This window comes from Theobroma cacao, chromosome 10, assembly GCF_053813885.1.
Source record: "Theobroma cacao isolate CCN51 chromosome 10, ASM5381388v1, whole genome shotgun sequence".
Lineage (NCBI taxonomy): Eukaryota > Viridiplantae > Streptophyta > Magnoliopsida > Malvales > Malvaceae > Theobroma > Theobroma cacao.
Window position 1 is genome coordinate 711704 of NC_142648.1, and position 27118 is coordinate 738821.

Below are 27118 nucleotides of genomic sequence, written 5' to 3' on the forward strand. Positions count from 1 at the left end.
AAATTCACCAGTTTATATTTAATACACTGTCAATAAATATGTAAAAATAAAAATTGAAGTATTTATATTTTAAATTTATGTATTAAGAAAATGATAATATTTGATTAACTGATAATTATAAAATTTAGTCATATCAAATATAGATCAAATGAAACATTATCTTATTCAATAACAATATCAAAGTTTGCATCATGGTTAAAATTTTCTTGATTTTATAGAGTTAAGAAAATATATTTTTAGTATATGAAAAAGAACTGTTGAAAAAAGAAAATGGCAGATATTTTTGTTTCTGGGATTCTCTGTTGGGGTTGACTTGGGGGTATGGGATTACATCAAGCTAGTACATGCAAGCAAGCCCACCCAGGCCCCAGCTCCCTTTAATGCTTCCAAAACGAAGAAAAAGGAAAAGCAATGGGGTAATGTATACTTTCTACTTGATTATGAGTGATGTTTGAACAAATACTAGGGAGGATCAATCCATAGCTCAGGCTGACATGGAAAACTCACTGTAATTCCAAGAAAAGGCTTATAATTTACTTGATTGTCAATTAGATGGGCCTCTTCCTGGAAAAAATATCAGAAGTTGGGAGGGAAGTTTTACTTTTCATATGCACTAATTAACAATCTTTTGTCATTTTCATTTATTCGGATTTAAGCAAAAGGGAATCTCCTGCATTCTTAGCCAAACTCCTTGACAAATTGACATGCTAAAGAGAACTTTCTTTGTTTTTTTTTTTTTTAATTTTTTATGCTTAATTTTCTCTCTTTTTCTTCACTCTCACCGCCCTCGATGAATACTTTGACCCAAGTGTATCAAGCCAAAACAAAGATCGATAAAGTACCACGACTCGAACTTAAAATTTCTATCTAAATTTTATTCTATTTTTGTATTTGAATTAAATTTGAATGATTTGAGAAATTACACGTATAGATATTTTATAAAAAAATAAAAGCCCACAAAATACAGGTTTGGGAAACCAGCCCAAATGGACTCTTATTTGGGCTGGAATTCTGGGTTTGAGGTTGTTGTCTTCTTGTTGTCTACCTCGGACCAGCCAGCAGTTGGGTTTGGTAGAATTGTTTAAAAAAATACCCAGTTGTTGCTGTGGAGTCAAGATGTCGAGTGGGACTCACAAGAGCAGCATCCCATGCTTACAAGAAGAAAATACTACAAATTCATTCTAAAAGTAAAGCTAAAATATTGCATTTGTAACAGACAAAAGAGGAGGCAACATGAACTAATTTGATTGCATCATTGCTAATATAAAGTGGACTGAGAAACCATTCATCCATCATTGGAAAAGTGCCAAGCCAGCTGCCAAACGTGACCCATCTGGTCTAAACAACAATCCAGAAACCGTTTCTTGACCTGGAACAATCCCCAAAAAGAAAGAGAAAAAACAGCTGGTCAAGATGGTAACTTGTAGGGATGACCATGGGCAGCTGCTACTTTGCTACAAGTGCTCCACTTCCAGAAAATTCTCCCTGTTTATCTACCTTTTAAGAACTATTATCATGTAATCAGGGGGTGATAATGACAAACTATGTGAGGATCCCTGATCAGTCGATACCGCCTTTGTTTTTGTTCTGATAAGGCAATTGAAACTGTCTTCCTGCTATCATGGTGGTACGGAACCCATTGAACCTCAAATATGAGCAACTTAAGATCATGAGATAACACACTGGCATGGGAAAGTGATCACAGCCTGATGATCTGCAAGACATTTTGGTATACCATAACGCCATCTTTAAATCATAGTGATGTCCAGGTTAAACTATTATCGTCGTCAACATTGCAACCACTGCTTACTGCCATTACCATAAACACTGCCATTTTCTCCAGGATAATGGATGAAGCAATTTGAAAAGCATCACAGCTCTTCTAGCTTAATAGCTGCAAGTTTCTGATTTAAAATGGAAGACTTGCAGGTGGAGTAAAAACTTTAACCAGCCTCATCTAAACAAGTCCAGAAACAAAATGTTGTAGTTGAACTATCATAACACTAATATCATCAAACGAGCCTCTCCATGATGATAATTCAGCAAGCTTTTTGCAAGCAGAAAATGGCTCAGGCTTGTCAACGCCTACACAGAAAGGCCGAACTAAATCTACTGCCTCTTGATTGGTAACCTGAAAGGCAAGTCAAAAAATTCAATACAACATCATTAACAACTCAACAAGGATCATAAAAGGAGGTTCAAAAGCGATTATATGAACAAATTCGGTCTAACATTTACCTTATCCCAGAGACCATCTGAGGCCAGGATTAAGAACTCGCACTCAGGCTGAATTTTTAACAATTTCGTCTCTGGTTCCGCAATTACCCATTGTTTAAGATGTTTATCCCCAATTGCTCTCGATACAGCAAGAGAACCTTGTATTCTCCAAGCACCATGGCAACAATCCACATAGCCAGCCTACAAGATCAAACATCAAAACAGAAAACTTTAATTTCACATCATCAATCTTGTCTTTAAATTTTCATTATATATTGAAATTTGAACTAAAGATGCACCAAGAGAAATAGCTGATTACATACCAAAGCTTCAACTCTGTCTCTCTCATCTTGCCTTGAAGGTTTATGATCAGAAGTCAAAGCCTCTGCTACACCACTTCGGCTCATAACAGCGCGACAATCGCCTGCATTCGATACAACAATATCACCTTCATGTACCATTGCCGTGACACAGCAAGTACCACCAACTACATCTTCCTTTAGAAAATCTATGTCCGTGGTTAAGTATGCCTCTCTAATTGCATCTTCGATTCCCTCTCCACATGATCTGTTTGATACCGCCTCCATTACCTTCTTATCTAAGTTCTTCGCCGCGAATTCAGCAGCCTTTGAACCCCCATGCCCGTCAAAAACACCAAAGAAGGCCTGCATATTCATAATCAATTCAGGTCATGCAAAAGTCAAAGCCTTGTTTTGGTAACTGTTGATGGTAATAAGGGTTTAATCTTTGCTTTTCTTACTTTTCAATTCAACAAATCAATCCAACAATGACATAGCAAATAAAAGAAACAAAATAGTCCTAAAATTTCTATGCATTTAAAATGATTAAAAGAAGAAAATTAGAGGGGAAATTGACCTGTTTAGAATCTCCGGTAAGATTAACAACAGCAGAGTAACGGTCTTCCATTTTCCCTCTTCTTCCTCTCTTACAATAAACAGAATACCCCTCCCTTTCCACCTGCACCTCCTCCTCCCCTCTCGGCGTCTCCGCCGCGAACCCCAGCTTCACAGCCATTGGCGTAGGAATCTCTATCATCGCTGGCCTCTTCCTCTTCACCACCGAAGGCGACGCAGTGTCGGCTCCCAAAGACAACGAAGATTTTAACGATGATGATGACGATGACACCGACGGCGACTGCGGTGCCGCAACGGAGGCGGATGAGAAAGGACGAGGTGATTTGGGAGAGGATAACGGAAGAGATGACGGAGACTGAGGCGCCTGAGAGGCGTTGACGCGAGGAGATAAGGGGAAAGCTGAGCCGTCCGATTTGCAGAAAATCGAAGGTAGTTTTTTGGGTGAGAACATCGGAGAGGTTGGAACCACCAGAGCCCAAGGCATTATTCTTCGGTAGCGAAAGAAGGGAGAAAACGTAGAAACGAAGGCCCAGCTACGAGATGTGAACATTGAGAGAGGGAGTTGGTTTCCTCTTCTGTTTATATACGTGAAGAAGACGGTACATGACGTGGCGTTTTCTTGTTTGCTTTCAGGATTTTGAGTTCCCAGTTTGACTCGGTTTGAATTTCTTGATTTGAGGGAGGCAATTGAAGCGCCCTTTTCACTTGGGCGCGTGATGTTAAGTTTCCGCTTTGTTAGGAATCGCCGGGTTGACTCGTTTTGCATATGCTTATCTTTTTCTAATTTATTTCATTATTCCCTATATATATATTTTTATAATTGAGAAAAAAAATTTAAATTTTATTTTTTAGATAAAAAAATTATGCATCAATCAATAAACTAAATACTCAAATTACTTTATATATATATTTTATCCTTATACTATTTTAAAAATATTTTTTAATATATTTATTTAATAATAATAATAATAATATATATTCTTTCCAAAGTTTTGAGGTTTTATTTTAGATGAGCCCTATGATTTTCTGACAGTGCACGCGCTATACCAAAGAGTGGACTTTGTCTAATTCTCCTCCGTTTGCCGTTCAAGTTTTTGTCACGTAAGTTAAAGGATAATAATAAACAAATCTGTCCAATCAACATAGAACAAGAGACTGGCCAATAAAAGCTAAAAGAGAGAATAACTTTGCGGTCAAACTAGGTTTAATTAATTAGCCCGGAGCTTAGTTAGAGACGGTGTTTCTCTCATTATTATACCTTACATTTTCCTTGTCATTTTTCTAAGTAAGTCACTTGAATTTAAATTCGATTAAAATTTAATTATATTATTATTTTATTTGAATCTCATTAAAAATTAATATTTAATGTTCGAACATAATTTCCAACCACATTAACTTATCTATATGGTTTTATCTTATTCAATTTGAACAATATATTTTTGTTGGGTTTTAGTGAGAAGATATAATTGACTGGTGCTATTTAATAAAACCATAAAATTTTTTGATTTATTATGATTTTTTATTAAGATGTTACTTGTAATTTAAGTCATTTAATATGAAAATTTTTTGAAATTGTAATATCTTTATTCTGTGAAGATTTTACAATTAATTACCCCGTATAATCGGGTTTACAAGATTATCACTATTTTACATGAATCATATTAATTATACATGTATATCTATGATAGAACCTTTTGTACAAGTAAAAATTTTGATTTACTATTATATTTTTGTTACTATATCAAGCATAATTAAAAGTCATTTAATATGTAATTATCACGAGTGATTTGATTTACACAATCATTATCGTTTTATATAAATAAATAAATAAACATATATATATATATATATATATAGAGTGTGAAAACCTTACATGAAAGAAGGTAAAACCGGCCTAGAGCAGGGGACAGTATCAAATTCTATGCTCTAGAGTTTGATCAGGTCCAAGCAAGCATAGCTCAGCTACCCTAAATCTGAACTGTTCCACTAATGACAAAAGCTTCTTCTGTTCATTATTTGAATATTAAATTTGATTTAGTAAACCGACCGACTTCTTCGTTTTTTCTTGACCAAAAAAGGAAACTTGGAACTTCCCAAATTAAACTTGAGCTTTGCCAAATTCGATTCTCGTTCTCATCGATGCCTGACGCACGAAAATTAAACACTAAGTAATCTCGTTGACATGTAGATACATATATAAAAGGGGATTATTATAAAAATTTGGTCAAACAAAGTGGGCATTCTAATGTAAGTTGTGAACGTTGAATATAAATGTATACATGTGAGCAAGAGCATTTTACAGCAATGTCTTTGTAAAGTGGGTACATCTTCTCATATTCCAACCACCCAAAATTAGACTTTTTACTTTTTCAATGTTATAAATTTATTTTTTAATATTTTTCATATTAAAAATTATTGAATATGTAAATTTTCTAAATTTAATATAAAATATATTCACTTAAATTTTTATTTCATTTTTTAAAAAATTAAAGAAAATCGAACATTGACACAAATGGAAAAAAGTTTTAGTTTTTAGTACCTTGATGGGCACCTTTCGAGAAGCATTCCATAATTTGAGAGAGTTATATATACAGGTCACCTCATATTTATCCTTTTTCTTTGATTAGATCAACTATCCCACCTATTCCACCTATTGTTGACTCGTAAATTTTTTTTTTGACTTGTTTACTTGCATATTTTTAATATAAATAAATATTTGAATGTTAATTATGCGATTCAAGAGTTTAAATTAGGTCAAAAGGACTATTGTTAGATCAGATAATTGAAATAGGGCAAAGGAAAATGAACTATTACTAGACCAGATAGTTAAAACGGGTCAAATAGCTCAACAAGTTTGTAATATACTTTGAACTCTTATATTTAATTATGTATATATAGATATGGATGTAGATTATATTAGATTAAAATTTAATTCGATTTTGATAAAGATTAATATATATATACACTAATTTGTGGTTTGACAAAATTCTATTTTGAATGACTCAACGTATTAGGATGCGATTAAGAGATTATGTACAATGTATTATTAGTATATATCACATATTACATTATCATTGAATTACATAATATTATCACATAAATATATAAAAATAAAAATTTTAACAAAATTAGATAAATATTTTTAAAATTAGGAGTATTAAATTGTGGGAATTTTTAAATTTTAAAAATATTTTATTAATAAAATTATATATATTGGAAAATTTTCTATAATGTATAAATATAATGCGCGAACTCTAATAATGCATATAAATATAAACATTAACGAAAACAACACGTGTCTTCGAGCGAAAGAGTTTCCCACAGCCATGCTTGAGAAAAAGAAAGTACTGGCGTCATCCTATTTCCCGACTCTGACTTACGTGTATCACAACCAGACTCCGCCACCCAACCCACTACGTGGCAATGGCATCGGAAAACATAACCCTGCCACCGCTTACTCCCCCGCCTTATATATTTCCCCATCCGTGGTACCAGCATCACCATCGCACCATCCCCATCATATGCTTATTAAGAAAACGAAACTCCGTTTGTTCGTCTCGCGCTGCTTAAGAAGCCCACAGTTTAACTCCTAGGTCAGCAACACTTTAGAAGAAGTCATAAGTTCCCAACAGCAAAGAGAGGAGCTCTATCGCAGGGCAAGGGAAGGAGAGACCGTAGTCCCTGGCGGAACCGGCTGCAAGAGCCTCGAAGCTCAAGAACACCTGGCTGAAGGTAATTAATTAAATAATCTAAAAACCCTTTTATTGAGAGCCTTATATTCTCATGTTTTCGAAGAAATTTTGTGATTTTATGAGGCTTTTTTTGTAAGGGAGCAGCCGGGAAGGACAGACGAGGAATGAACAGATAGGAACGGAAGGGTACCAAGAAATGGGCCGCAAAGGCGGACTCAGCACCGGTGACAAGTCCGGCGAGGAACGTGCAGCCGAAGAAGGGGTTCAGATTGACGAGAACAAGTACAGGACAAGCCAGAGGGGCTAAACCCAACCAGCCAACCTCTTCCTGATAGACAGCTCTTTGCTTAGCTTTTGAGTTAGTGGGAAAAGGAGTTTCTTTTGTCTGTATCAAAGTAGTGAAACTCCTTTGTTTCCTCTTAGTTTGTGTTTGATCCATGTATCAAATGAAGTAATAGTTTCTTTTTATACGAAGGTTTTGTTTGTTATTTTAGATATTTGTTAAGATTGAATATAACACCATTAGAATCAAATTATTTTTGCTTAATTATTATTAAATTTTTACTTAAATAATTTAATTTATGGAAAACTATGCAAATAAAGTGATGTTAATATATAAAAAATAAATTGTGAAAAATAGAATATTCTCTTTTATTATAGTTGTGAAATTCAATGGAAAAAAGAAATAGAAAAAAATGGTCAAGAATGGCACGAAGTATAGTCGTTTTGGAGAAAATTAATGACATTACTATAGCAAAGCAAAAAATTGTGATTAAAATTAAAAGAGTAAGACATTACTATAGAAAAGAGTGCAACAACGTGTAAGACAAGAGGGTCGAGGTGTCAAATAAACGAGGGTCAAATGTACATGTCTAAATTTATTTATTTATTTATTTATTGATAAATGGGAACGTTGTACTTTTTAATTTGATTTAAAAGTTATTAAAATTTAATGATAGGAAATATTACATGAAAAATAGAGAACTATTTCAAAAATATATTATAACTTTTAATCACATTCGAACTAAATTAAAGGATAAATAGGTGATTTAAATTTCATATATTTTTTTCTAAATATACTTTTTATGTATTTTATTTATTAAAAATGCCTATAATTATTGTGCAAATTAGATGTAAATATTTTGTTGCACTAGTAAGCAAGTTATTTTATTATTATCAATGTCTCTTTATTAATCAATATTTTTTTAATTAAATTATATGTAAATTTTAATATATTTTTAGATTTATTGTAATATATTTTTTACATATTTAATCAAACATTATGTATATACTTTATTTTTAATCAACAGAAAGCAGTACAATTTAGTTTTAATTATATTTTTTACTCATAAAAAGTTAAAAAATTGAAAAGATATTATTTACATCTGAGCATTTGGCTCATTGATTGATGCATAATCCCTATCTAAAGAGTAAGCTTTAAATCTCTTATTCTTTAATTATTAAAATAAATTAAAAAATATTATTTAATACAAAATTTGAATTTACCTTTGTGAATGAATTAAATATAAGAGGCTTAATGATAATAATTGTATGGAAAAAAGGAGACAAATGGGAAGGTTTCGATTAGGTTAGCCCAATTGTCAATTTGCTTTCCGTAATTTTCATTATTTTTCCTAAAAGGGATTTAGAAAAATTAATGAAGACATGCAGAGGACACGTGTCATTATATTTGTCCCAATGCAGCAACGTGGCATACAATCCATTACCCTTTCTGCCACGTAATCCAGCACGCGTCGCATAAGGTGACAGCACGTCACTCCCTACTCTACCTATAAGTCTCTCTCGCTCCATCGCACCGCTAAAAGCACCGTTCCCCGACCGCATCACAACTAGCAAAAAGTGTTCGTCTGTCGAAAAACAAAGACAAGAAGGAACAAGAATGGCCTCAGAGCAAGTGAAAAACGCCTCCGACGAGGAAAGAGCTGAGCTTGATGCGAGGGCCAGGCTAGGAGAGGTCGTGGTTCCCGGTGGAACTCGTGGGAAAAGCTTGGAAGCCCAGGAGCGACTTGCTGAAGGTAAATAAACAGATTCTTCTTCTTGAGTTTTTAATCAGTTTTGCTTTGAAAGTTGCAGTTTTTGATCGTCTTGTTTTTGCTGTGTGAAGGGAGGCACCGAGGAGGGGAGACGAGAAAGCAGCAGATAGGGAGAGAAGGGTACCAGGAAATGGGGCGCAAAGGAGGTCGCAGCACTACTGATAAGCCTGGAGGGGAACGTGCTGCAGAAGAAGGCATGCCCATCGATGAATCCAAGTACAGGAACAACAGTTAATCTGCTTTTGTTCAGAAAAAAATGTGGTTTTCATTTTCCCCCATGAAGGCCGCCTAGCACTGATCTTCATTTAAGAAACTCTTTTGTGACTATTGTTGTTTTTTTATCTTGTTTTAGGTTTCGAGTAAAAACTAAACCAGCCGATCATGTAAAAACACTGGCTGGTGTATCTAAGCTAGCTAAGCTTTTGATTTCCTAGTGTGTTCTCTGGTAGTTTGTTTGCTGTTGTGTGAGTTGTTTTGTTTAATGAATGTGTGGTTTTAAGTAGTATACGTACTGCTACCTTTGTTTTGTTTTGTTAATTGCTCGTTTAGTTGAGTCACTTGCGTGCATGTTTCCAACAAATGGTTTTCTTGCCGCGATGGATTTCATTAAAAGCTTACCAACAAAAAACCAATGACTAACGTCGAGCTATATGGCAATAGCAGCATGCATGCCCCATGCACAAGCTCCTGAATGTTTCAACAGGGTCGATTGCCCCATGCATATTCCTGAATGTTTCAACAGGGTCGAATGCCCCATGCACGCTAATCCTGAATGTTTCAACAGGGTCAAATGCCCCATGCACGCTAATCCTGAATGTTTCAACAGGGTCAAATGCCCCATGCGTGTTCCTGAACGTTTCAACATGGTCGATTGCCCCATGTATAAAGGACAGTGAAAGATAAGAAGTAGCAACACAACATGAACTCACTAGATTTTCAGCATCAATGCAAATCACAGATCAATATCTTTAATGTTAGTCTTTCATGTTGTCTCTATGAAATCTGCTTCTTAAATTTTCATCATAATTTTCTGCAAAAACTGATCATCACATATACAAATTTGTATAACATTGTAAATATGTATGCTTCATAATATAAAAATAGTTTTCCTTATACCATGCATATTCTTGAATGATTCAATAGGGTCGAATGCACCATAGACGTTAATACTGAATGTTTCAACAGGCTCGAATATGCTTCATGCATGTTCCTGAATGTTTCAATAAGGTCAAATTCCTCTTAATATACTACTATCTTACCATCATATCATACCCCATGGGTTTAGCTTGAGAGAGATCATGTACTAATCAATAAATTAAATATTTGAATATTAATTTGATGTAATTTAATGGTGTTTTGTAAAGGTAATTATTTACAAATATAGTTAAACATCTTAATTCTATTATAAATGATAATTTGATAGTTTAGTAGTAAGTTGAATCCTACGTATTTACCTTCAAAATTTAATTAATTTTACTATAAAAAAGAAACATTTTTATATTCATTAAAAAATACGTGTAAAAATATTTATTTGAAGAATTGGAATAACGTTTCCTGAGTCAGCGCAGGTTTGTTCTTATCCCTATTGCGGACACACCATTCCAAGGATCCAAACAGAAAACTCTTTAGGGTTTAGCCTCGGTAGAAAATTAAAAATTCAAGGGAAAAAAAGAGCGGGAGATATTCAGAGAAGCATCATTAGTTCATTTGATTTTTTTTTTCTCCCACTCTTTCACTTACTCAACCAACTAGCAATCGTCTCACCGAGTCGACTCATCCTCAAAAATATGCCCGTTGGCGTTCGCCAACTCACCGTACTCGGCGAGTTCAAGCCGTTTGGATTAATCGCCGAGGCACTCGATGGAAAACCGCCGGATAATTCGGCCGATAATTACGATTATCTCCTCTTCGATCCAGAAATCGCGAGGCAACGAGACGAGAACTTGGACAATGACGCCTCGGCTTCAGCTCTCAGTGACCGCCGCGATCACGAGCTTTTCATTCGAGGCAACCGGTAAATAATTTCACCTTGCATTTGTTTTAACAAGATTGAAGCGTTAAAGTTTCGGTTTAAAGTAATTAATTGTTACTTTTTTTTATTGAGCTCGATTTGAGCGTTTTACTTGCCTGTAACAGTATAATTTGGAGCGTTGGTTCAAGAGTGTTTAAGAGATTTACCTTACCTTCTCCAGTCATCAAGGTAAGTCTGTTAAGTAATTAATTGATCGTGAAATTGATGTTTTAGCTAGACAAGAATCATATTATTGCTCCATTTTCCTCCTTTTGTACTGAATGGAATTTGTTTTGACAACAATTTTACCTTAATTTTAGGCATGCTGGTGCCGTATGGGTGACATGTCGGAAGCTCTTCTTTGTGTCTTACAGATTGATTCTTTAACAATTTACAATATATCAGGTAAGCATTATAGATGAAAATTGATTCTCTAAAAATCTTGCCGTAGTACTTACATAGTATATCTCAAACTCTTGCCATACTATATTAATCCGAGGAAGTATCCTTATTATCAGGAGATTGGGATGTTTCATGATTTTGGATTTTTTGAAGGAGAGCTAGAATTATGTTCACTATATCATTCCGAATCACTCACAATGTTTGGGTTCATGGTTCGTGTAGTTCTGATATGGATCCGGCATGGACCTTGTATTTATGGATGGTTGGCATTTGATAACTATAGATAACTATTATAGGTGATATGAATAGTTTTAGAACAGTGTGTTTTTGTCAAGTTGTGCATTCCTTGTTCTTAAGTATGGATTAAAGTGTCTGAACAAAAAGCAAAAAAGGATTAAAGTGTGGTTCATGCACTCTTTTTTTTCCTTCTCTTTAAGGTTGAAGCATTAGGGTCAGAATCGCAATATGCTTATTTCTATTAGAGAGGAGCCACTATCTAATTAGTGTAGTGGTTTACTCTTTTCTAGGATTTACCTGTTTCATTGAGTTCGTTTTGGCTCATTAAACTCAGTGGATTAGTTCAAACCTGATTTCTTATTGCAGAACAAAACTGATTTTCCACCACTTTTGTTTTGTATAACAGGTGAAGTAGTATCCATTCCGCTTCCTTATTCCATCATATCCATATGGTCTCTTCCATTTGGCCTGTTACTCCAGCAGGTGGCAGATGGAAATTCATTAACACATGGCCCTTTTAAATTTTCAAGCCCTTCATTAGGTTCACGTGATATAATTCGTAATAGAAGAGAAAGTGGGTACAGCCCACAACATAGTTTTAGTTTTCTGACTGCATATGATCATCTTATTAAGGGAGAATCAAGCTCAATGTCCTCACATCTGATTCTGAAGGATCTACTGGAAGAACCACAGGTGAGTAATAGAATGCATCTTATTTGGAGATTTTACATACATTAACATTGATTCTTCATTTGGAGCCGTTTGATAGTTGATTTTATGTTTAGAGCTGAAAATAGTACATGCCTTGAATTTTGCAGTCAATTTACATTGAAGAAAGAGGAAAACTGAACATAATGAGGGATTTTGATGAAAGAACGATTTGGACTAGTGATCTAATCCCTCTAATGGCATCGTATAACAAAGGTTTTGCATTTAACTTTGTGTAATTAATGCTTTTCCCTTCTATTACTTTTCCTTTCTTTTTTAGAAAAAAATCAGTAGTGGGTATGTGCCATGTATATAATTTAGTTATGCCTTTGTGACTATGTATGCAGTAAAAATGCAGCATTCAGTTTGGGTCGCTGAAGTAATTAATTCTAGCCTTGAAGTAGAAAATGCTAGCGTGTCTGCTATAGTTCCTACTGGTGTATTACCGAAGCGCTTCTGCTTCCGTAGAATATGGCAGGGGAAGGGTGCTCACACAGCTGCTTCTAAGGTGCTTGATCCCTCTCTGTTTTTTTGGCATTTCTCTTTATTAATGTTGCAATATGATCCATATAGCTGATCCCATATTGTATGACAAGGCTTAGTTTGTTGTTCTTTTATGCTTTTTTTTTTGTGCTTCCCAATTCACTGATTTGTCAACCACATTCTCTGAAATTTATATTTATTTTTATAGTGTTGTTTCCTTTTGGACATTTTCTTATTTACCTATCTGTATTTAACTAATGGTCTCATATCCAGGTTTTTCTTGCAACTGATGATGATGCAGCTCCCGTAATTTGTTTTCTTCTCCTAGAGCAAAAAAAATTACTGTCTTTAAGGCTTCAGACTGTTGAAATAAATAATGAGATTCTATTTGATGTTAAACCTGATATGAGCTGGAGCATACCTGCAATTGCTGCTGCTCCTGTCATTGTGACACGACCCGGGTATTGCTACATTTGCTTTTGTTTTATTTGACCCAGCTGATCTTCTAAGATTCTTTGTTATAATTTCCTCTGATTTTTTTCCAGTGTGAAGGTGGGACCACTTCTGTATACAGACATCATTGTTCTGGCACCAGAAAACATATTACTCCTTTATGTAAGTTCCCCCCCTTTCATGCTTTTGAAATTAACTTCTGCTTTGGTTTTTAATGGTGTGGCCAGTGCTTTATTACTTTTTTTTTTATACATTTACTACCAAAATTGATTTTGTCTCTTGCACCTTCCTTTTGCTGATAGTTTATGATGCTGCTATGTACTTTGTGTGTTTTCTTGGTATTGTTTTTCCGGTGGTTCATAATTTATGTGTGCTGTAAATGCAGTCAGGGAAGCTATGCCTCTGCAGGTATCTGCTGCCTACATGTTTGGGCAGAGGCAATCTCTCCCATAATATAGGATTCTCAGGAGCAGCATCCGTTCCCCCCCATGACTTGAAGATCGTAGGACTGGCTGATGCTGTTGAGGCACATATCAATGTGAAAGTAAACAATCGGCAGGTATTATAACTTCTATGCTTGTAGTTTATTAGTTCAAGTGCTCTACTCTTGTCACTTTTCAATTTGTCATGATTTCTTTTGAGAAGTCTGTGGTATTTATTTTTCTATTGCATAGGTTTTTTGGCCCCTATAAGTGAAGCTTTCACTTTCTGTTTCCACCAATGTTGCTGCTGCTTTAAAGCACTTAAAATTTTATAAGAGTGGAATTTTAGTAGCCCTTGAATTAGTTGTACCACATTTCTATCTATAAAAGTTTCTTGCTTTTATATCTTCGTTATGAGCTTTAACAACCTTTATTTGCCATGTATTTGCAGATGTTTCGATGTGCACTACGAAGGAGCCCTTCATCATCGTTGGCAAATGATTGCATCACAGCAATGGCTGAGGGTCTGAGTCCGAGTTTCTATAACCATTTTCTTGTTCTTCTTTGGGGAGATGGTGATTCTGGCTACTTGTCAGAGGCTAATTCTACTGTTGGTTCAGAATGGAATGCTTTTTGTGACATTATAATGCAAATGTGCAAGAAGTCATCTGTAGTTTCTCAAGAGATTCCAAAGTCATCTTGGGAGTTTCTTCTTAATAGCAAATTTCACGAGAACTACCTCAAGATTAACTCCATCATTGGATTGTCTTCTAGAATAGCACTTGATAGGCCAGGATTGGATTCCATAAGATCAAATATAGATGGTTCAAAAAATTCAGAAAAATCATTTTACTTTGATCTATTAATGGAGAGTTTGGATTCTCTGCATGCAGTTTATGAAAGTCTGAAAATGGATAATCTCCGGAGAAGGTAAATCTAAGTCTTAACCATGTTTCTGTCTTCATGTGCTTTAGTTTCTAAAAGACCTTTTCCAACTATCTTTGTGTCTGTTGTTTGTTCTCTTTTTTTCTTTCTTGCCAAACTTTTTTCAATCCAGTTGCTTCCGTTGACAATTGTTTCACGACTATGTCTGTTCCTTGAAAAAAAATTTAAAATACTACAATATAAAATGACAATTAATGTTGTCCTGGTAGCCAGATGATATGCAACTTCAAATGAGAGAGATCATAATTTAGTTCTAAAGAGTTTGGAACTTTTTTCACATTTGGAATGGCAAGATTCCTGTTATGGCATGATTTTGAGGTTATGTGATGCAGGATCTTTATCAGGATTGAATTACTCTGAGAACTTGACAGTTGGCTATAGTATAATGGCTCTTCATATTTACTACCCTTAATTTGTTTCTTTGAGGATTTAGTTGAGCAGTTTGGAAAATATCTTTCTGATTTTGTGTTTTTGGGTGTAAATTTCCGTAAAGGGATTTGGAGCTTCTGGCAATTCTGTTGTGTAATATTGCTAAATTCTTGGGTGAAGAATGCTATTTGGATCATTATGTCCGTGATTTTCCTGCACTTTCCAAGACAGTCAGAATGGGCACAAATTCTTTGTCCAGGAAAACTCCTTTCAGTTTATTCAGATGGCTGGAAAATTGTTTGCAACATGGATGTACTCCTGCTAATTCTAACTATCTTCCACTTGTAATTTGTAAAGACGGAAGTTCTGTGGTGAGCTGGGCACGAAAGATTGTCTCTTTTTACAGTTTATTATGTGGTGCTAAACTCATAGGAAAGAAGCTTTCGTCTGGTGTTAGCTGCAACATTGCCTCTGGATCATTTTGCTCTAATGAGGAGCTCACAGTGTTGGCAATGGTTGGGGAGAAATTTGGATTGAAAGAGTTGGATTCTTTGCCCTCTGGTGTATCTCTTCCTCTTCGACATGTAAGCTCCATTAACCCATAATGCTTGGAATCTTTTAATCATAGACTTCTGACAAGGCTTGAAGATATAATTAATTTGGTGCTAGTCTTTGGTGACAGTAACAGATAAGGACGATTAGGTTTGCAATGTTAAACATAAAATTACCAATGATTAAGGCTGGACACTACCATTATTTGTTCTCGTCTTTGTATGTTAATATGATTTTCATATTAATTAGATTTGATATTCATTCTCAGTCATGATGATGCTTCTCCAATTTTCATTGTTGAACTTCTACTTCAACTTTTTCAACATTCCGCTCCATCCATTAGGGAACATCATTCTTCCTGGATGTCTTATTGTCCTGTTACTTAAGGAACTTTAATGATTTCACTTTCCTATTTGCCCCTGAAAGGATCTTATCAGAATTTGTGTACCTTTTACATTCACTCACTAAAAGGGTGATTTTTAACAAGAACTTAAAAGAGTGAAACTTCTTAAAGTCCATGTCACTGTAGGAGCTGGTAATTAATTATTTGCTTCTTTATTGATAACTGTCGTCTTCTTTTTATTCCTTTCCTTTATGCATGATTGTTTTGTGTATGCGCTTTGTAGGCTTTGGACAAATGTCGGGAATCTCCTCCTGCTGGCTGGCCTGCAGCTGCATATGTTCTTCTTGGTCGAGAGGACTTGGCCTTGTCTTGTTTGGCACATTCATGCAAATTTAAGGAACTTGAAACGCAAACAAATGTGAATTTGGTCTCTATGTCTACACCTTACATGCTACATTTGCATCCCGTGACCATTCCTTCAACTGTATCGGATACCATTATACCGGAAAGCACCAAGTTTGAGGATACAGATTCCATTGATGGATCCATGGCAGATGGCATGGAGCACATATTCAGCTGTTGCACCCAGTTGCGCTATGGTCGGGATCTTCGATTAAATGAGGTTTGTTTTGGTCCATTATTTTGAAGAACAATTGCAAAGTGCTGTGTACTGAGTTCAGAAGTAACCAGTCTATGATCTTCACAGATACATCTTTAGGTCTTGAATGAAATTAGGAAGTGCTTTTCCTTTGTACAGACTAAAATGGGATTGCACATTCATCTTTAGTGTTCCTTCCATTGTTATTCATAGTTCTTGTTGCATATTATTGGGTCTTGTTATATTTAATTATGGAAATATGGTCCTTGAAATTCCTTACTTTTTTCATACTTGCCACTATCACTGATAATAGGTTAGGCGCCTTCTATGCTCAGCAAGACCTGTGGCTATTCAAACATCTGTCAACCCTAGTGCCTCTGATCAGGACCTCCAACAGGTATGCTTCTTTTGTCGCTTGGTTTGAACATTCTATGGTTAGTTCTTTTCCCTCCAGCACATGTAGCTTCAGTTTTAATTGTCAGCTGATAAATTGATCTGATATGTTACCACATGCATCTCTATATGTTCTTAGATTACCATCCTTAAACATGCTGATGCATTAGTCAACATTGTCCTCCTTCCTTTAGATAACACCGTTGATAATTTCTTTGTAAGGGGATGGTAATAGTTTTTAAGAAGGCTTGCATAATAATACATAATCAGTTCACAGAATGAACTTTATCTGGTTTGGTATTCTCTTCTCTCTGACATGTTACCAGTCATTTAGAAGAGTAATAATATGATGACAACAGTTTGCTCTGGACACATATAGCTCAATGCAGGTTGTGTAGTATTATGTTGCTTTCTTGTTTGTTGGCACAGGCTCAGCTCTGGCAACTTGCACAAAGGACTACGGCTCTTCCTCTTGGCCGTGGGGCGTTTACTCTTGCGACCATATATACTCTTTTAACAGAGGTATCCATGCTTTTGTGTTTGTACATCTATATGATCTTTATGAAATTGAGTACTTGAAGATATATGCTACTTTTTCTGATGGAATCTTTTGCAACTTTATGTAGGCCTTTACTGTCCCAAAGCTTGTTTTAGCAGGTCGGTTGCCAGCCCAACAAAATGCTACTGTAGGTTCAATCAAGATTCCTGTTTCAGTTCATTGCTATTTCATTTCTTTTTCACATCCATTCATTCTTTGGGCGATATCATGTTTGTTATCAAGTTCTGCTTTGAATCAGCTACTCTAATATCAATTACGACATTTTGAACTAGAATAGTTTCTGCAAAATATTATTGTATTTGGAATATAATTTTTGCTCTATGTTTTCAAGATTCATTGCCTATTTTGTTTTTACTGTAGGAAGCTTGGGTTAAGAATTTTTTTGTTTAGCCACAGAAACTTTGTATAGTCATGTTTGCATCTTTACTCTTTTGAACTTTATCCCATTTCTATCCTTCGTGTTATTTGCACGGTATTTATTTTCTACATCTGCTACATTGATAGGTTAATCTTGATCCAAGCATAAGGAACATACAAGAACTTAAATCTTTGCCAGAGTTCCACAATGCTGTTGCTGCTGGGTTAAGGCTGGCCCCACTTCAGGTTTATATGATATCTCAAGATAGTATAGTAGTACTTTTTTATGATTTGCCAAAATTTCATGTTTTTCATGGACAAATTCTATTAATAATTGCTTATCTTGGTTGGTATGATTTTTGTATTTCCCAAAAATATAGTTAAAAGTACATCCTGAAATTTGAGACTGTGTGCTCTCATTTATGTTTTCAAAGCCTCTGCTCTATTTAAGTTCATTTTCTCTTGCTACGGTTGTCTTTGTGCTAATATATTTTGTAGTACATACATGCCCGCTTATCTGTCCTAAATTATTATGTGTTGCATTTTAAACTTCTGCAGGGCAAAGTGTCAAGAACATGGATAGTATATAACAAGCCTGAGGAACCAAACGTAATTCATGCCGGACTTCTCCTTGCTCTGGGATTACACGGATTTCTGCATGTTTTAACTATTACGGACATATACCAGTATTTTTCACAGGTTTCCTTATTCATTTACACTTTCTTCTTGCAATTGATTGGTTGCGATATCATTAGTTGTGTGATGATCCCCGTGTCTGGTTCTGGAACTCTCAAGATAAAAGAAGGGGGAGAAATCAGTATTTAATTAAATGCATTTTCTGAAGGAAAGAAAGAATTTTAAAATGAAAATAAATCATATTTTAGAGTCTTTAATTCTACAATGACCTGAATGTAGTTGCATTCGCTTTGTGATTTCTGGTATCTAAATAACTTTATGCTCATTACCTTCTGATAAAATACATTGAATAGTCAAATAGATTTTTACTTCTTTAGTTCTATTATTTTTCAATTTTTGTTTCCTATTAGGGTTTAATATACTTAAAATGCTTTTCACCAATAGGAACATGAAAGCACAACTGTAGGTTTAATGCTTGGCCTGGCAGCTTCATACAGAGGGACTATGCAACCTGCAATATCTAAGGTAATAATATCTGCTTGTTTGAGGTTTAACTTTTGCTTCTACCTTGATCTCTTGTTGTTTATAAGCAGAAGTACCTAAGTTTTGCTGATAATGTTAGCATCCTTCCATCAATGCCTATCAACATATGTCTGCTACCAATTACTTGACCTGAATGATGGCTCTACCCTATACAGTGCCTTTATGTTCATATACCTGCTCAACATCCATCTTCCTTTCCAGAGTTGGAGTTACCAACACTGCTGCAGGTAAGAAGACCATTGCATTGCTCTCACCTATATCATTTAGGAATTTATATGCAGATACATACTTTCTTATCATCAGGTTTCCAATGTTGACATTTGAACTGAAATAAACCTTGCATATGCAAAGGTAGCAAGTAGTGGAATGTTGTTGTGTGGGCGTCTTTACATGAACATTAAAGTTACCTCATCTGTTCTATTTCCCTATTCTTTAGAATAATAATTACTACAACTTTTTTGGACTTTACAGACTGCAGCACTAATGTCAGTTGGGCTTCTTTTTGAAGGATCAGCGCACCCCCAAACAATGCAAACATTATTGGTATGTTGTTTTTCCTTATGGTTCTTTTTATCAACTAAAGATAATGGTGTTTTTCTTATACATGTAGGTCAACAACAGTCATCTGCTCTATACTAGTCATGAGAAAATTCCAAACTATATTTGAAATGCATGCATGCATACTTTCATACATATATGTAGGTATACATATAGATACATAATGTATGTGTGTGAATGTTTATGCACACACACACACACACACACATATGCATGTATGTATGTATGTATGTATGTATGCATGTACACATATTTCTGGAATGTTACTCCTCAAGTCTGTTAGCACTTTTTGGGTGTGCATGATATATTTACTTTTACATTCCACTTCCTTCGTACATGTTAACTGTAGCTATTTGGGCAATTCTGTACTTCCTTGGTTAATGATAAAGCTTCCACTTAAAAAACAATTTTATTTATACCCATGAGTTCTGACTGTTTGATTTCTTATGCATTTTTCCTTGATATTTTGTCACAATGGTGCAAATTGCTTGCCCCTTTATTGTAAACATATACAGCACTGTTGGACTGCTTCTACGTTGTTCTCTAAATTTTTAATTATTTAGCGGATGTCTTGCAATTAAACTTGTGTGCTACTTCTCACAGGGTGAAATAGGCCGAAGAAGTGGAGGTGACAACGTCCTTGAAAGGGAGGGTTATGCCGTTTCTGCAGGCTTTTCATTGGGACTTGTTGCATTGGGTATGGACCATTTAGGGAGTTTATATTAATGAATGCCTTTAAATTTTGGTCCTAGCTAACTACAATCTTAACTGAAGGCCGAGGGGAAGATGCGTTGGGATTTATGGATACGGTGGTTGATCGACTATTCCACTATATTGGTGGAAAGGAAATTCGTAATGTATGCTTTCCAGTTCAAACTTGCGTTGTTCTTTTGCATTTTCTTCCTGGCAGATGATATGGATTTAAAATCAATGCTTTTGCAGCATATTTCTTAGTCCTATACAATAAGAACTATACCACTTGATCTGCTTCTCCTTCCAAATAAATTTGTCCCCTTTCAATTGGCACAAGGTCTAATAGATGCATTTTATTTTTGTAAAATTCTTCACCCTCATTGATTCTTTCCTATTTTCTACCAGTTAGTTATGATAAAGGACATAGCAGCTGAAACAATAATTAGTGCTTCTTTATGTTTTGGAGGAGACAAATATATTGGACAGCTAATGAAAACAATATGGATGACTATCTTGGGAGGAAGATGTATTTGCACATGTTCTTTTTTCTTGAATTTCTATACATATTCTGAAGTACAACTCCTCTCTCTCTCTCTACTCTCCCTTTCTTTTGCAAACTATTTTCAATCAGGAAAGATCCCTCCTGCTTGCACCGTCAATGGATGAAAACAACCGGGGCGCTGGGCAGGTTTGTTACCTATCTTTGACTTAATTAAGTTCCCTAATTTCACTTTGTGTGTGAAAAATGTGTTAATATACTTAATATGTTATCTCAAGGCAACTGATATCTGTTGCTTTGGTGTATTAGATGATGGATGGAACCACTGTCAATGTTGATGTCACTGCACCTGGGGCTATAATAGCTCTTGCTCTAATGTTTTTGAAGGTAATGTTCAACGCAGACATATATACTTTCCACAAAAGTGTATCAGCTTGTATACTTTTTAATGTTTGGAATATCACATGTTTGCAAATGACAAATCCAATTTACTCACCTTTCCCAATTTTTATGACAGAGTGAATCAGAGGTGATTGTATCTAGGCTTACAATCCCTCAAACACATTTTGATTTGCAATATGTGAGACCTGATTTTATAATGCTTCGCGTCATTGCTCGGAATTTGATAATGTGGGCCAGGTAATTTACTTACTAAATATGTCTTAACAATAAATCATCCAGTGTGAAATTCCATGTGAGCTTCTAGTCTTTAGACCTGAGTTTAAGGTTATCCTCTTCAGGATTCATCCCTCTAAAGATTGGATTCAATCCCAGATTCCTGAAATTGTCAAAAATGGTGTCAAAGGCCTTAGAGATGATACCATGGATATTGATGAAATGGATGCAGAAACTTTTGTCCAGGCATATGTCAATATAGTCGCTGGGGCATGTATTTCTCTTGGTATGGTTTTCCTGCTGATTTATTTAATATTGACTATGTTTACACTTTCCTATTCTCAACCACACGACACATACATAGACACACACACACCAAAAAAAGAAAAGAGTGTATCTTAAATCTGTAATGGTTAATTGTTGGCAGGGTTGAAATTTGCTGGCACAAAGGATGCAAATGCACAGGAGTTGCTTTATGAATATGCTGTCTACTTTCTGAATGAGGTCTGACAGACAATGTGATACTGCTAAATGTTTGCAATTCATTTTTGAGAGATAAATCAGTTATTTTAATGGCTGCAGATCAAGCCCATTTCCACTACAAGTGGGAATACCTTCCCCAAGGGTTTATCTCAGTACGTTGATCGAGGCACCTTGGAGATATGCCTTCATCTTGTTGTTCTCTCCCTGTCTGTGGTAAAGAAATTGACTTTATGATCATCATTTTTCTTCCTTTTGCCAATTTTTGCCGAGTAACAGTGGTGACTTCTGAGGCATTTTGGAAACAGGTTATGGCTGGTTCTGGACATCTACAAACCTTCCGGCTTTTAAGGTTTCTCCGTAACCGGAGCTCTATAGATGGGCATGCTAATTATGGTATCCAGATGGCGGTAAGATTTCTACACATGCAGATTTTAAGATATAAGCCATTATTATGTGCTTATTTTATGATCTCCTCGTGCATGTCATAAGCTTTAAATTTATGTGGGAAAGTGTGTATTGTATTCTGAAAGTGTATAAGATAAAGAAGAATAAATTGGTTTACGCATGTGGATTCTACAATTCACCTGTTGTTGATCATCAGATATTTCAAGCTGTTAATTTATCAGGCACTGACATGCTAAATGCCTTAAGCATTGTTGAATCTGCATGATTGAGGTCTTATAAACCTATTGAAGCATAAAGGGCTGAATGATTTTTTTTTCCCATTTTATTTGTCTCTCATTAAGAGTGTCTATATGGCGAACCCTTCATCTGAAAACAATGCAGAATACGTTAGCATGAGATGGCTTCTGGGTCGTGATTGCGGTGTAGCCCAAGATGGGCTTCTTCAATGAGATGAAATAAATCATGTTTACTTGTGTTAATCTAAAATGGATTAGGTTGACTAACATAAATTTGATCAGTTTGCTTCTTACTAGGTCATCTTAATTTATTTATAAGTATGCACTGATTTTAGGTGAGCTTAGCAATTGGGTTCCTGTTTCTTGGTGGAGGCATGAGGACATTTTCTACCAGCAACAGTTCTGTTGCTGCATTGCTTATAACTCTTTATCCACGGTTGCCTACTGGACCAAATGATAACCGTTGCCACCTTCAGGTATGTTAAGATTGAGTATTACGGTGTTTTTAAGGTAGGTTAAATTTGATTGGGAAAAGTATATGGTTTGTCACAAGCATTGCAAGAATTTTTTTACTATTGGTTTTGGACAGTACACTCCAGTGGATCCTATTTGTGCTTAAAGAGACCAGATGTCTTTTTCCTTTACGGGATCAATGTTTTACTTTTACCTCCTTACTATAAGTAAGTGCATTTTCCAGGCATTCAGACATATGTATGTCCTTGCAACGGAGGCCCGCTGGCTTCAAACTGTTGATGTCGACACTGGCCTCCCTGTTTATGCTCCTCTTGAAGTTACAATCAGGGAAACTGAGCATTATTCAGAAACAAGTTTTTGTGAGGTTACTCCTTGCATTCTGCCTGAGCGTTCTGTAGTAAGTTTCAAGATCTGTTAACAAACTTACTAGGATTGTCATCATTTCTGGACTTACTTTAAAATTCTGTTGATAATTTTGGAGGTTAATTAGCATAAAAAATCTGTTAGCTTTGCATGCGATAGTTTCTAGTAGTGTTTGTGGCATGGATGAACTGATTTTCTTTTGCTATTGTAATTAATCTTGTGAAATCATCCAAGTTACAGACGGCTTGTGTGTCAACTATCACAAAATTCACCTGTCTGCTAATTATCTCTGTTAATTAGAAAAATTATCTTGTGGTTAATGCTTTATTTAATATGCTGTTGCAGTTAAAGACAGTTCGTGTCTGTGGCCCTCGATACTGGCCTCAAGTGATTGAGCTTGTTCCTGAAGGTGGGGTGAAGTTTGTTGCTGCAATGTTCTTGCTTTATGTCAATTTGCTATATTTCTGATAATTTAAGAAGTTGTTTCCCTACAGACAAGCCTTGGTGGAGTTTTACAGACAGGAATGACCCATTTAACTCTGGTATCCTCCATGTGAAACGGAAGGTTGGAGCTTGTTCCTATGTGGATGATCCCATAGGGTGTCAATCACTGCTCTCGCGAGCAATGCACAAGGTTTTGTGGACAGAACTTTGTAACTAACCAGCCCTTCCTCTGATATATTGTAGTCTTAACAAGGATGTCGATTTGTCTATTACTTAGGTGTTTGGTTTGACAACTCTAACAGCAAGCAATCCAAGTAATAATAGCAACAATGGACCTGCTGCTGTTACTGTTGACCAGCTGGTCAGCACATTCTCATCTGATCCAAGCTTAATAGCTTTTGCACAACTTTGCTGTGACCTCTCCTGGAATAGCAGGCAAGTCCAGAAATCTCCATTTTATATCTTGACAGATACAGGCCTCCACTCCTAGAACTGGCAATGCGGTATCCTATTGCATGGGGCTGGATTTTATTTGTGCTTCCAACCTCCCCCCTCTCCTCCCTTTTGCTCGTTTGTAGATTTGGGTGCTCTGTTCATGGTCTTTTGAATGGTTTGCTCGTGAACTTTGAGGATTTATTTTGGATGGCAATTGTAATTCGTAGGAAGTGTTGAAAATTGTTTATTCTGCATGTTTGAGGTGTCTATGTTATCATCTATTTTGAAATTTAGGTGCAGCGATGGTGAAAAATGAAAATGGACATATCTGCTATGCATCTTTTTTCTCTATGCAAAGAAATTATGTTTTTTGATTCTCAAATTGTTGTTTACTAGCAATAACCTGCCATTAAGATGCTTGTAGGTATGATGCTGATTTCCAGGAGTTTTGCTTGCAAGTATTATTTGAGTGCATAAGCAAGGACAGACCAGCTCTTTTGCAGGTAATAGTCTGATTTAGTCCTTTGAGAATTTCTGCTTTATCGTATAGGACTTACTCAATTGCAATGTAATGTCAACTGGAAAATGAATTAATTGGTTGCCATACCAATAGAATGTTAATCAGATCAACTCTCATCACTATCGAGTGAAAAATCTTTTTCACATTTTTGTAAATGTTTAAATATTTTGGTCTATGCTTACTTTACTCTTGTTGTCTATTCCTAAATATGTGACTGTCCTCATAATAATCTTTAAGTGTTTATGGGTTTCTACCTTTTAGGTCTATTTGTCCTTGTACGCCACGATTGGCTCCTTGGCAGAGCAGGTTTCCAGTAGTACTGTTGTTGTCAGTAACTCACTATCCGTCTCTAGTTTAAAGGTACTTTTCCATAGTTGCTCTGTTGTATGCTTGTTTCATGGTACAATTATTTTGTTTAAGTTGTGGGATATTTGTTTTGTGGTCATGTAAACAACTAAAATACTTATGTTGTAATGATTACAAATTGCATATGAACTTGTTCTTGTTTGTTGAAAAACTATTCTTGTTTTAATTTCAGAAATATAGGAATTAAAATCTTCTTTATAATGCTTCCAAGTTGTGTTGAATGTGACATATAGGAAGGTATGCTGGATGTACTTTAGAAAGTTATGAACAAAATTGAGATAGGGGCTCATTTTGGCTTTTGGGTAATCAGGTGCACCTGTGTCCATCTGCCTACTTTATTGTTTTATGGCCTTTAGGAATTTGTATGGTCCTAATTTATTACTAAAGAAAGTTGATTATCTGTTTTATCTTCTGGACTCCATTATAATGTTATATTTATATTATCTTCAACATAGGATCTGTGGGATGAGTTGCCTTATGCTCCGCCTTGCTCTATTTTTCAATGTATAGCAGCCTGGTTGGTGTTAACTGATGAGTAGAAGAGGATTCCGTTTATTAGTTTTTGCAGTTATCATGGTACGAGTATAATATCTCTGGTAGAAAGTAAGAATTATGATTATCCTTTTTTTGCAGCTTGCCCTGTCTTACAATGAGGCTGTGTTGAGTGGAAGGTTGACCACATCAAGAGGTGGCATTGTTCAGTCCATCTTTTTAGGGTCTCTTAGGAAACGGGTCGAAGAACTCCTAAATTGTTCGGAGGCATTAAAAGATGATTTGCGTAATTATTTGAACTTGGGACGTTGGCCTAGCGATCCATCCTTCGGAGTGAAAAGTCCAGCACTTCTTTCTTGGTATCTTCAATGGTTTGGTGTACCAGCTCCTCCTATAATCAAGACAGCAGTGGACAAAATTAAGCCCAAGAACATCTCATCATCTGCCGCACCTTTGTTACGTTTGTTATTACCAGGCACTCACGTAAATGCAATCGAAGAGATAGATCGGATTTTGTTTTCTTCCTGAGTGGACAGATGAAGGCCTGAGAGCATTTTTCCTGTCTTGTGTTTACCATCTATCCCAGGCTCTTCCAAGATAGAGCTCATTTGAAATCGTTTTTAAATTGTACATAGCAAAGAGGCAAGAATCGAAGCACTGCAAACAGATTTACAATAAGAAGAAAAGTTCTTGCTTCCTGCCCTCCTTATTTCAATACCTTCGGGTCTATGACTTAATACTGACACGATACTTGATCTGATGCAGAGAAGAAAAGTAATGCAAAGAGACTGCACGATGAGTAGTAAATGGCGGGAGCTATGTTTCTCAAAGAGCAGAAAGGTGGTGAGCCATGGATAGATTAAGATAAGCTATTAAACAGATTTTGAAAACGGCATATGCAAGGAACATGCTGCTTGGGTGGTGCAAACCAAGTAGGTTTGCTGCATCTCTGCTTGATATAGTGTAGTTTTTATGATGTAAAATAGATGTAAATGTAGCCTGAGTTTTGCAGTTTGTCTCCTTCAAGAGAAAGGTAAAGTTAATTTAATGAAAATTTACCATGATTCTTATTAAAAAACCAGGCAAAAAACTTAAGTAAAGCAAAACTTGTACACTTGTCCACATTGGCGAGTGTTGACCTAAGCATGAAATATAAAATATATTGAACTGCTTTGTGAGCTCCTATAGACATATGGCTTAGACCTCTGTTTAAGCACTGACACCGGGGGTACTTGGTTGAAGTATTGATCCGGCTGAGCACTTCAGTCACATGGTCAAGGTCTGCATAGACAGGCTTGGTCTTTGTGAATGCCCGTTAATTCAATATGAGAACCGAAAGTCATCGTGGGTCTTACCTGTGCCTCATCAATTCCTCATAAAAATGGGCCATTGAGTGGTTAACACGAGCCATGGCCGGCGTGGTGTCCGGCCAATTTTTTCTTTTCTTTGTTGAGTCATGCGTAATTCTTTAAATTCTCAATCAAATTAGGGACAAATAAAAACCCCTTTTCTCAATTTTTCTTATAAACAGAAGAACCCCTTTTCTCAACCTTTCTTATTCCTTCACTTACCCTGACCACTTCTCAATTGAACGAAAACAATAACATAGACAAGAAAGCTAATCAAGATAATCAAGAATTCAATTTAAAAAAAAAAAATCCTAGGCATCATATCAAGAATGTAGTG

The 27118-nt window shown here is 35.7% G+C and overlaps 4 protein-coding genes across 5 annotated transcripts; 3 read left to right on the plus strand and 1 right to left on the minus strand.

Annotated features, from left to right (window-relative positions):
• Window positions 1-907: 907 nt before the first annotated feature.
• On the minus strand, window positions 908-3629 carry PP2C5 (phosphatase 2C5). The gene is made up of 4 exons (XM_007008868.3): window positions 3094-3629; window positions 2541-2882; window positions 2239-2418; window positions 908-2131 (listed from the first exon to the last, which is right to left on the minus strand). Exons 1-4 carry the CDS (start codon window positions 3574-3576, stop codon window positions 1958-1960), a joined length of 1179 nt encoding a protein of 392 aa, XP_007008930.3. The 5' UTR covers window positions 3577-3629; the 3' UTR covers window positions 908-1957.
• Window positions 3630-6418: 2789 nt separating this feature from the next.
• On the plus strand, window positions 6419-7264 carry LOC18585833 (em-like protein GEA6). Its single transcript, XM_007008869.3, has 3 exons — window positions 6419-6580; window positions 6686-6824; window positions 6922-7264. The coding sequence occupies exons 1-3, from the start codon at window positions 6419-6421 to the stop codon at window positions 7089-7091; spliced, it is 471 nt and encodes a 156-aa protein (XP_007008931.3). The 3' UTR covers window positions 7092-7264.
• A 1339-nt stretch (window positions 7265-8603) lies between these two features.
• Window positions 8604-9343, plus strand: LOC18585834 (em-like protein). Its single transcript, XM_007008870.3, has 2 exons — window positions 8604-8820; window positions 8910-9343. Exons 1-2 carry the CDS (start codon window positions 8685-8687, stop codon window positions 9071-9073), a joined length of 300 nt encoding a protein of 99 aa, XP_007008932.1. The 5' UTR covers window positions 8604-8684; the 3' UTR covers window positions 9074-9343.
• A 1183-nt stretch (window positions 9344-10526) lies between these two features.
• Window positions 10527-26623, plus strand: EMB2771 (E3 ubiquitin ligase). 2 transcript variants are annotated; one of them, XR_001929869.2, is made up of 38 exons: window positions 10527-10852; window positions 10975-11038; window positions 11170-11254; window positions 11895-12181; window positions 12307-12412; window positions 12544-12704; window positions 12953-13140; window positions 13225-13294; window positions 13518-13691; window positions 14006-14484; window positions 14993-15452; window positions 16047-16385; window positions 16675-16758; window positions 17184-17276; window positions 17381-17440; window positions 17818-17916; window positions 18229-18369; window positions 18751-18831; window positions 19005-19076; window positions 19321-19392; window positions 20011-20104; window positions 20182-20264; window positions 20732-20788; window positions 20909-20986; window positions 21117-21238; window positions 21340-21500; window positions 21642-21718; window positions 21797-21910; window positions 22003-22104; window positions 22674-22814; window positions 23036-23209; window positions 23521-23584; window positions 23670-23809; window positions 23897-24054; window positions 24479-24557; window positions 24836-24934; window positions 25574-26074; window positions 26198-26623. XR_001929869.2 is itself a non-coding variant. In XM_018129241.2 (37 exons), exons 1-37 carry the CDS (start codon window positions 10626-10628, stop codon window positions 25958-25960), a joined length of 5472 nt encoding a protein of 1823 aa, XP_017984730.2. In that variant the 5' UTR covers window positions 10527-10625; the 3' UTR covers window positions 25961-26623. The 2 variants fall into 2 exon arrangements, 1 of the variants encoding a protein (XP_017984730.2); XM_018129241.2 differs by having other exon boundaries at window positions 25574-26623.
• The last annotated feature ends 495 nt before the right edge of the window (window positions 26624-27118 follow it).

Excerpts from the sequence above, each read along its gene's own strand:
- PP2C5 (XM_007008868.3), bottom strand. The coding sequence starts at position 3,576 with ATGCCTTGGGCTCTGGTGGTTCCAACCTCTCCGATGTTCTCACCCAAA. Across the intron at positions 2,883-3,093 it reads TTACCGGAGATTCTAAACAG|GCCTTCTTTGGTGTTTTTGA; the intron begins GTCAATTTCCCC and ends ATGAATATGCAG. Across the intron at positions 2,132-2,238 it reads CAGATGGTCTCTGGGATAAG|GTTACCAATCAAGAGGCAGT; the intron begins GTAAATGTTAGA and ends CTTGCCTTTCAG.
- LOC18585833 (XM_007008869.3), top strand. The coding sequence starts at position 6,419 with ATGCTTGAGAAAAAGAAAGTACTGGCGTCATCCTATTTCCCGACTCTG. Across the intron at positions 6,581-6,685 it reads TATATATTTCCCCATCCGTG|GTCAGCAACACTTTAGAAGA; the intron begins GTACCAGCATCA and ends TTTAACTCCTAG. Across the intron at positions 6,825-6,921 it reads TCAAGAACACCTGGCTGAAG|GGAGCAGCCGGGAAGGACAG; the intron begins GTAATTAATTAA and ends TTTTTTTGTAAG.
- LOC18585834 (XM_007008870.3), top strand. The coding sequence starts at position 8,685 with ATGGCCTCAGAGCAAGTGAAAAACGCCTCCGACGAGGAAAGAGCTGAG. Across the intron at positions 8,821-8,909 it reads CCAGGAGCGACTTGCTGAAG|GGAGGCACCGAGGAGGGGAG; the intron begins GTAAATAAACAG and ends TGCTGTGTGAAG.
- EMB2771 (XM_018129241.2), top strand. The coding sequence starts at position 10,626 with ATGCCCGTTGGCGTTCGCCAACTCACCGTACTCGGCGAGTTCAAGCCG. Across the intron at positions 16,386-16,674 it reads GGGATCTTCGATTAAATGAG|GTTAGGCGCCTTCTATGCTC; the intron begins GTTTGTTTTGGT and ends CACTGATAATAG. Across the intron at positions 20,789-20,908 it reads ACAACCGGGGCGCTGGGCAG|ATGATGGATGGAACCACTGT; the intron begins GTTTGTTACCTA and ends TTGGTGTATTAG.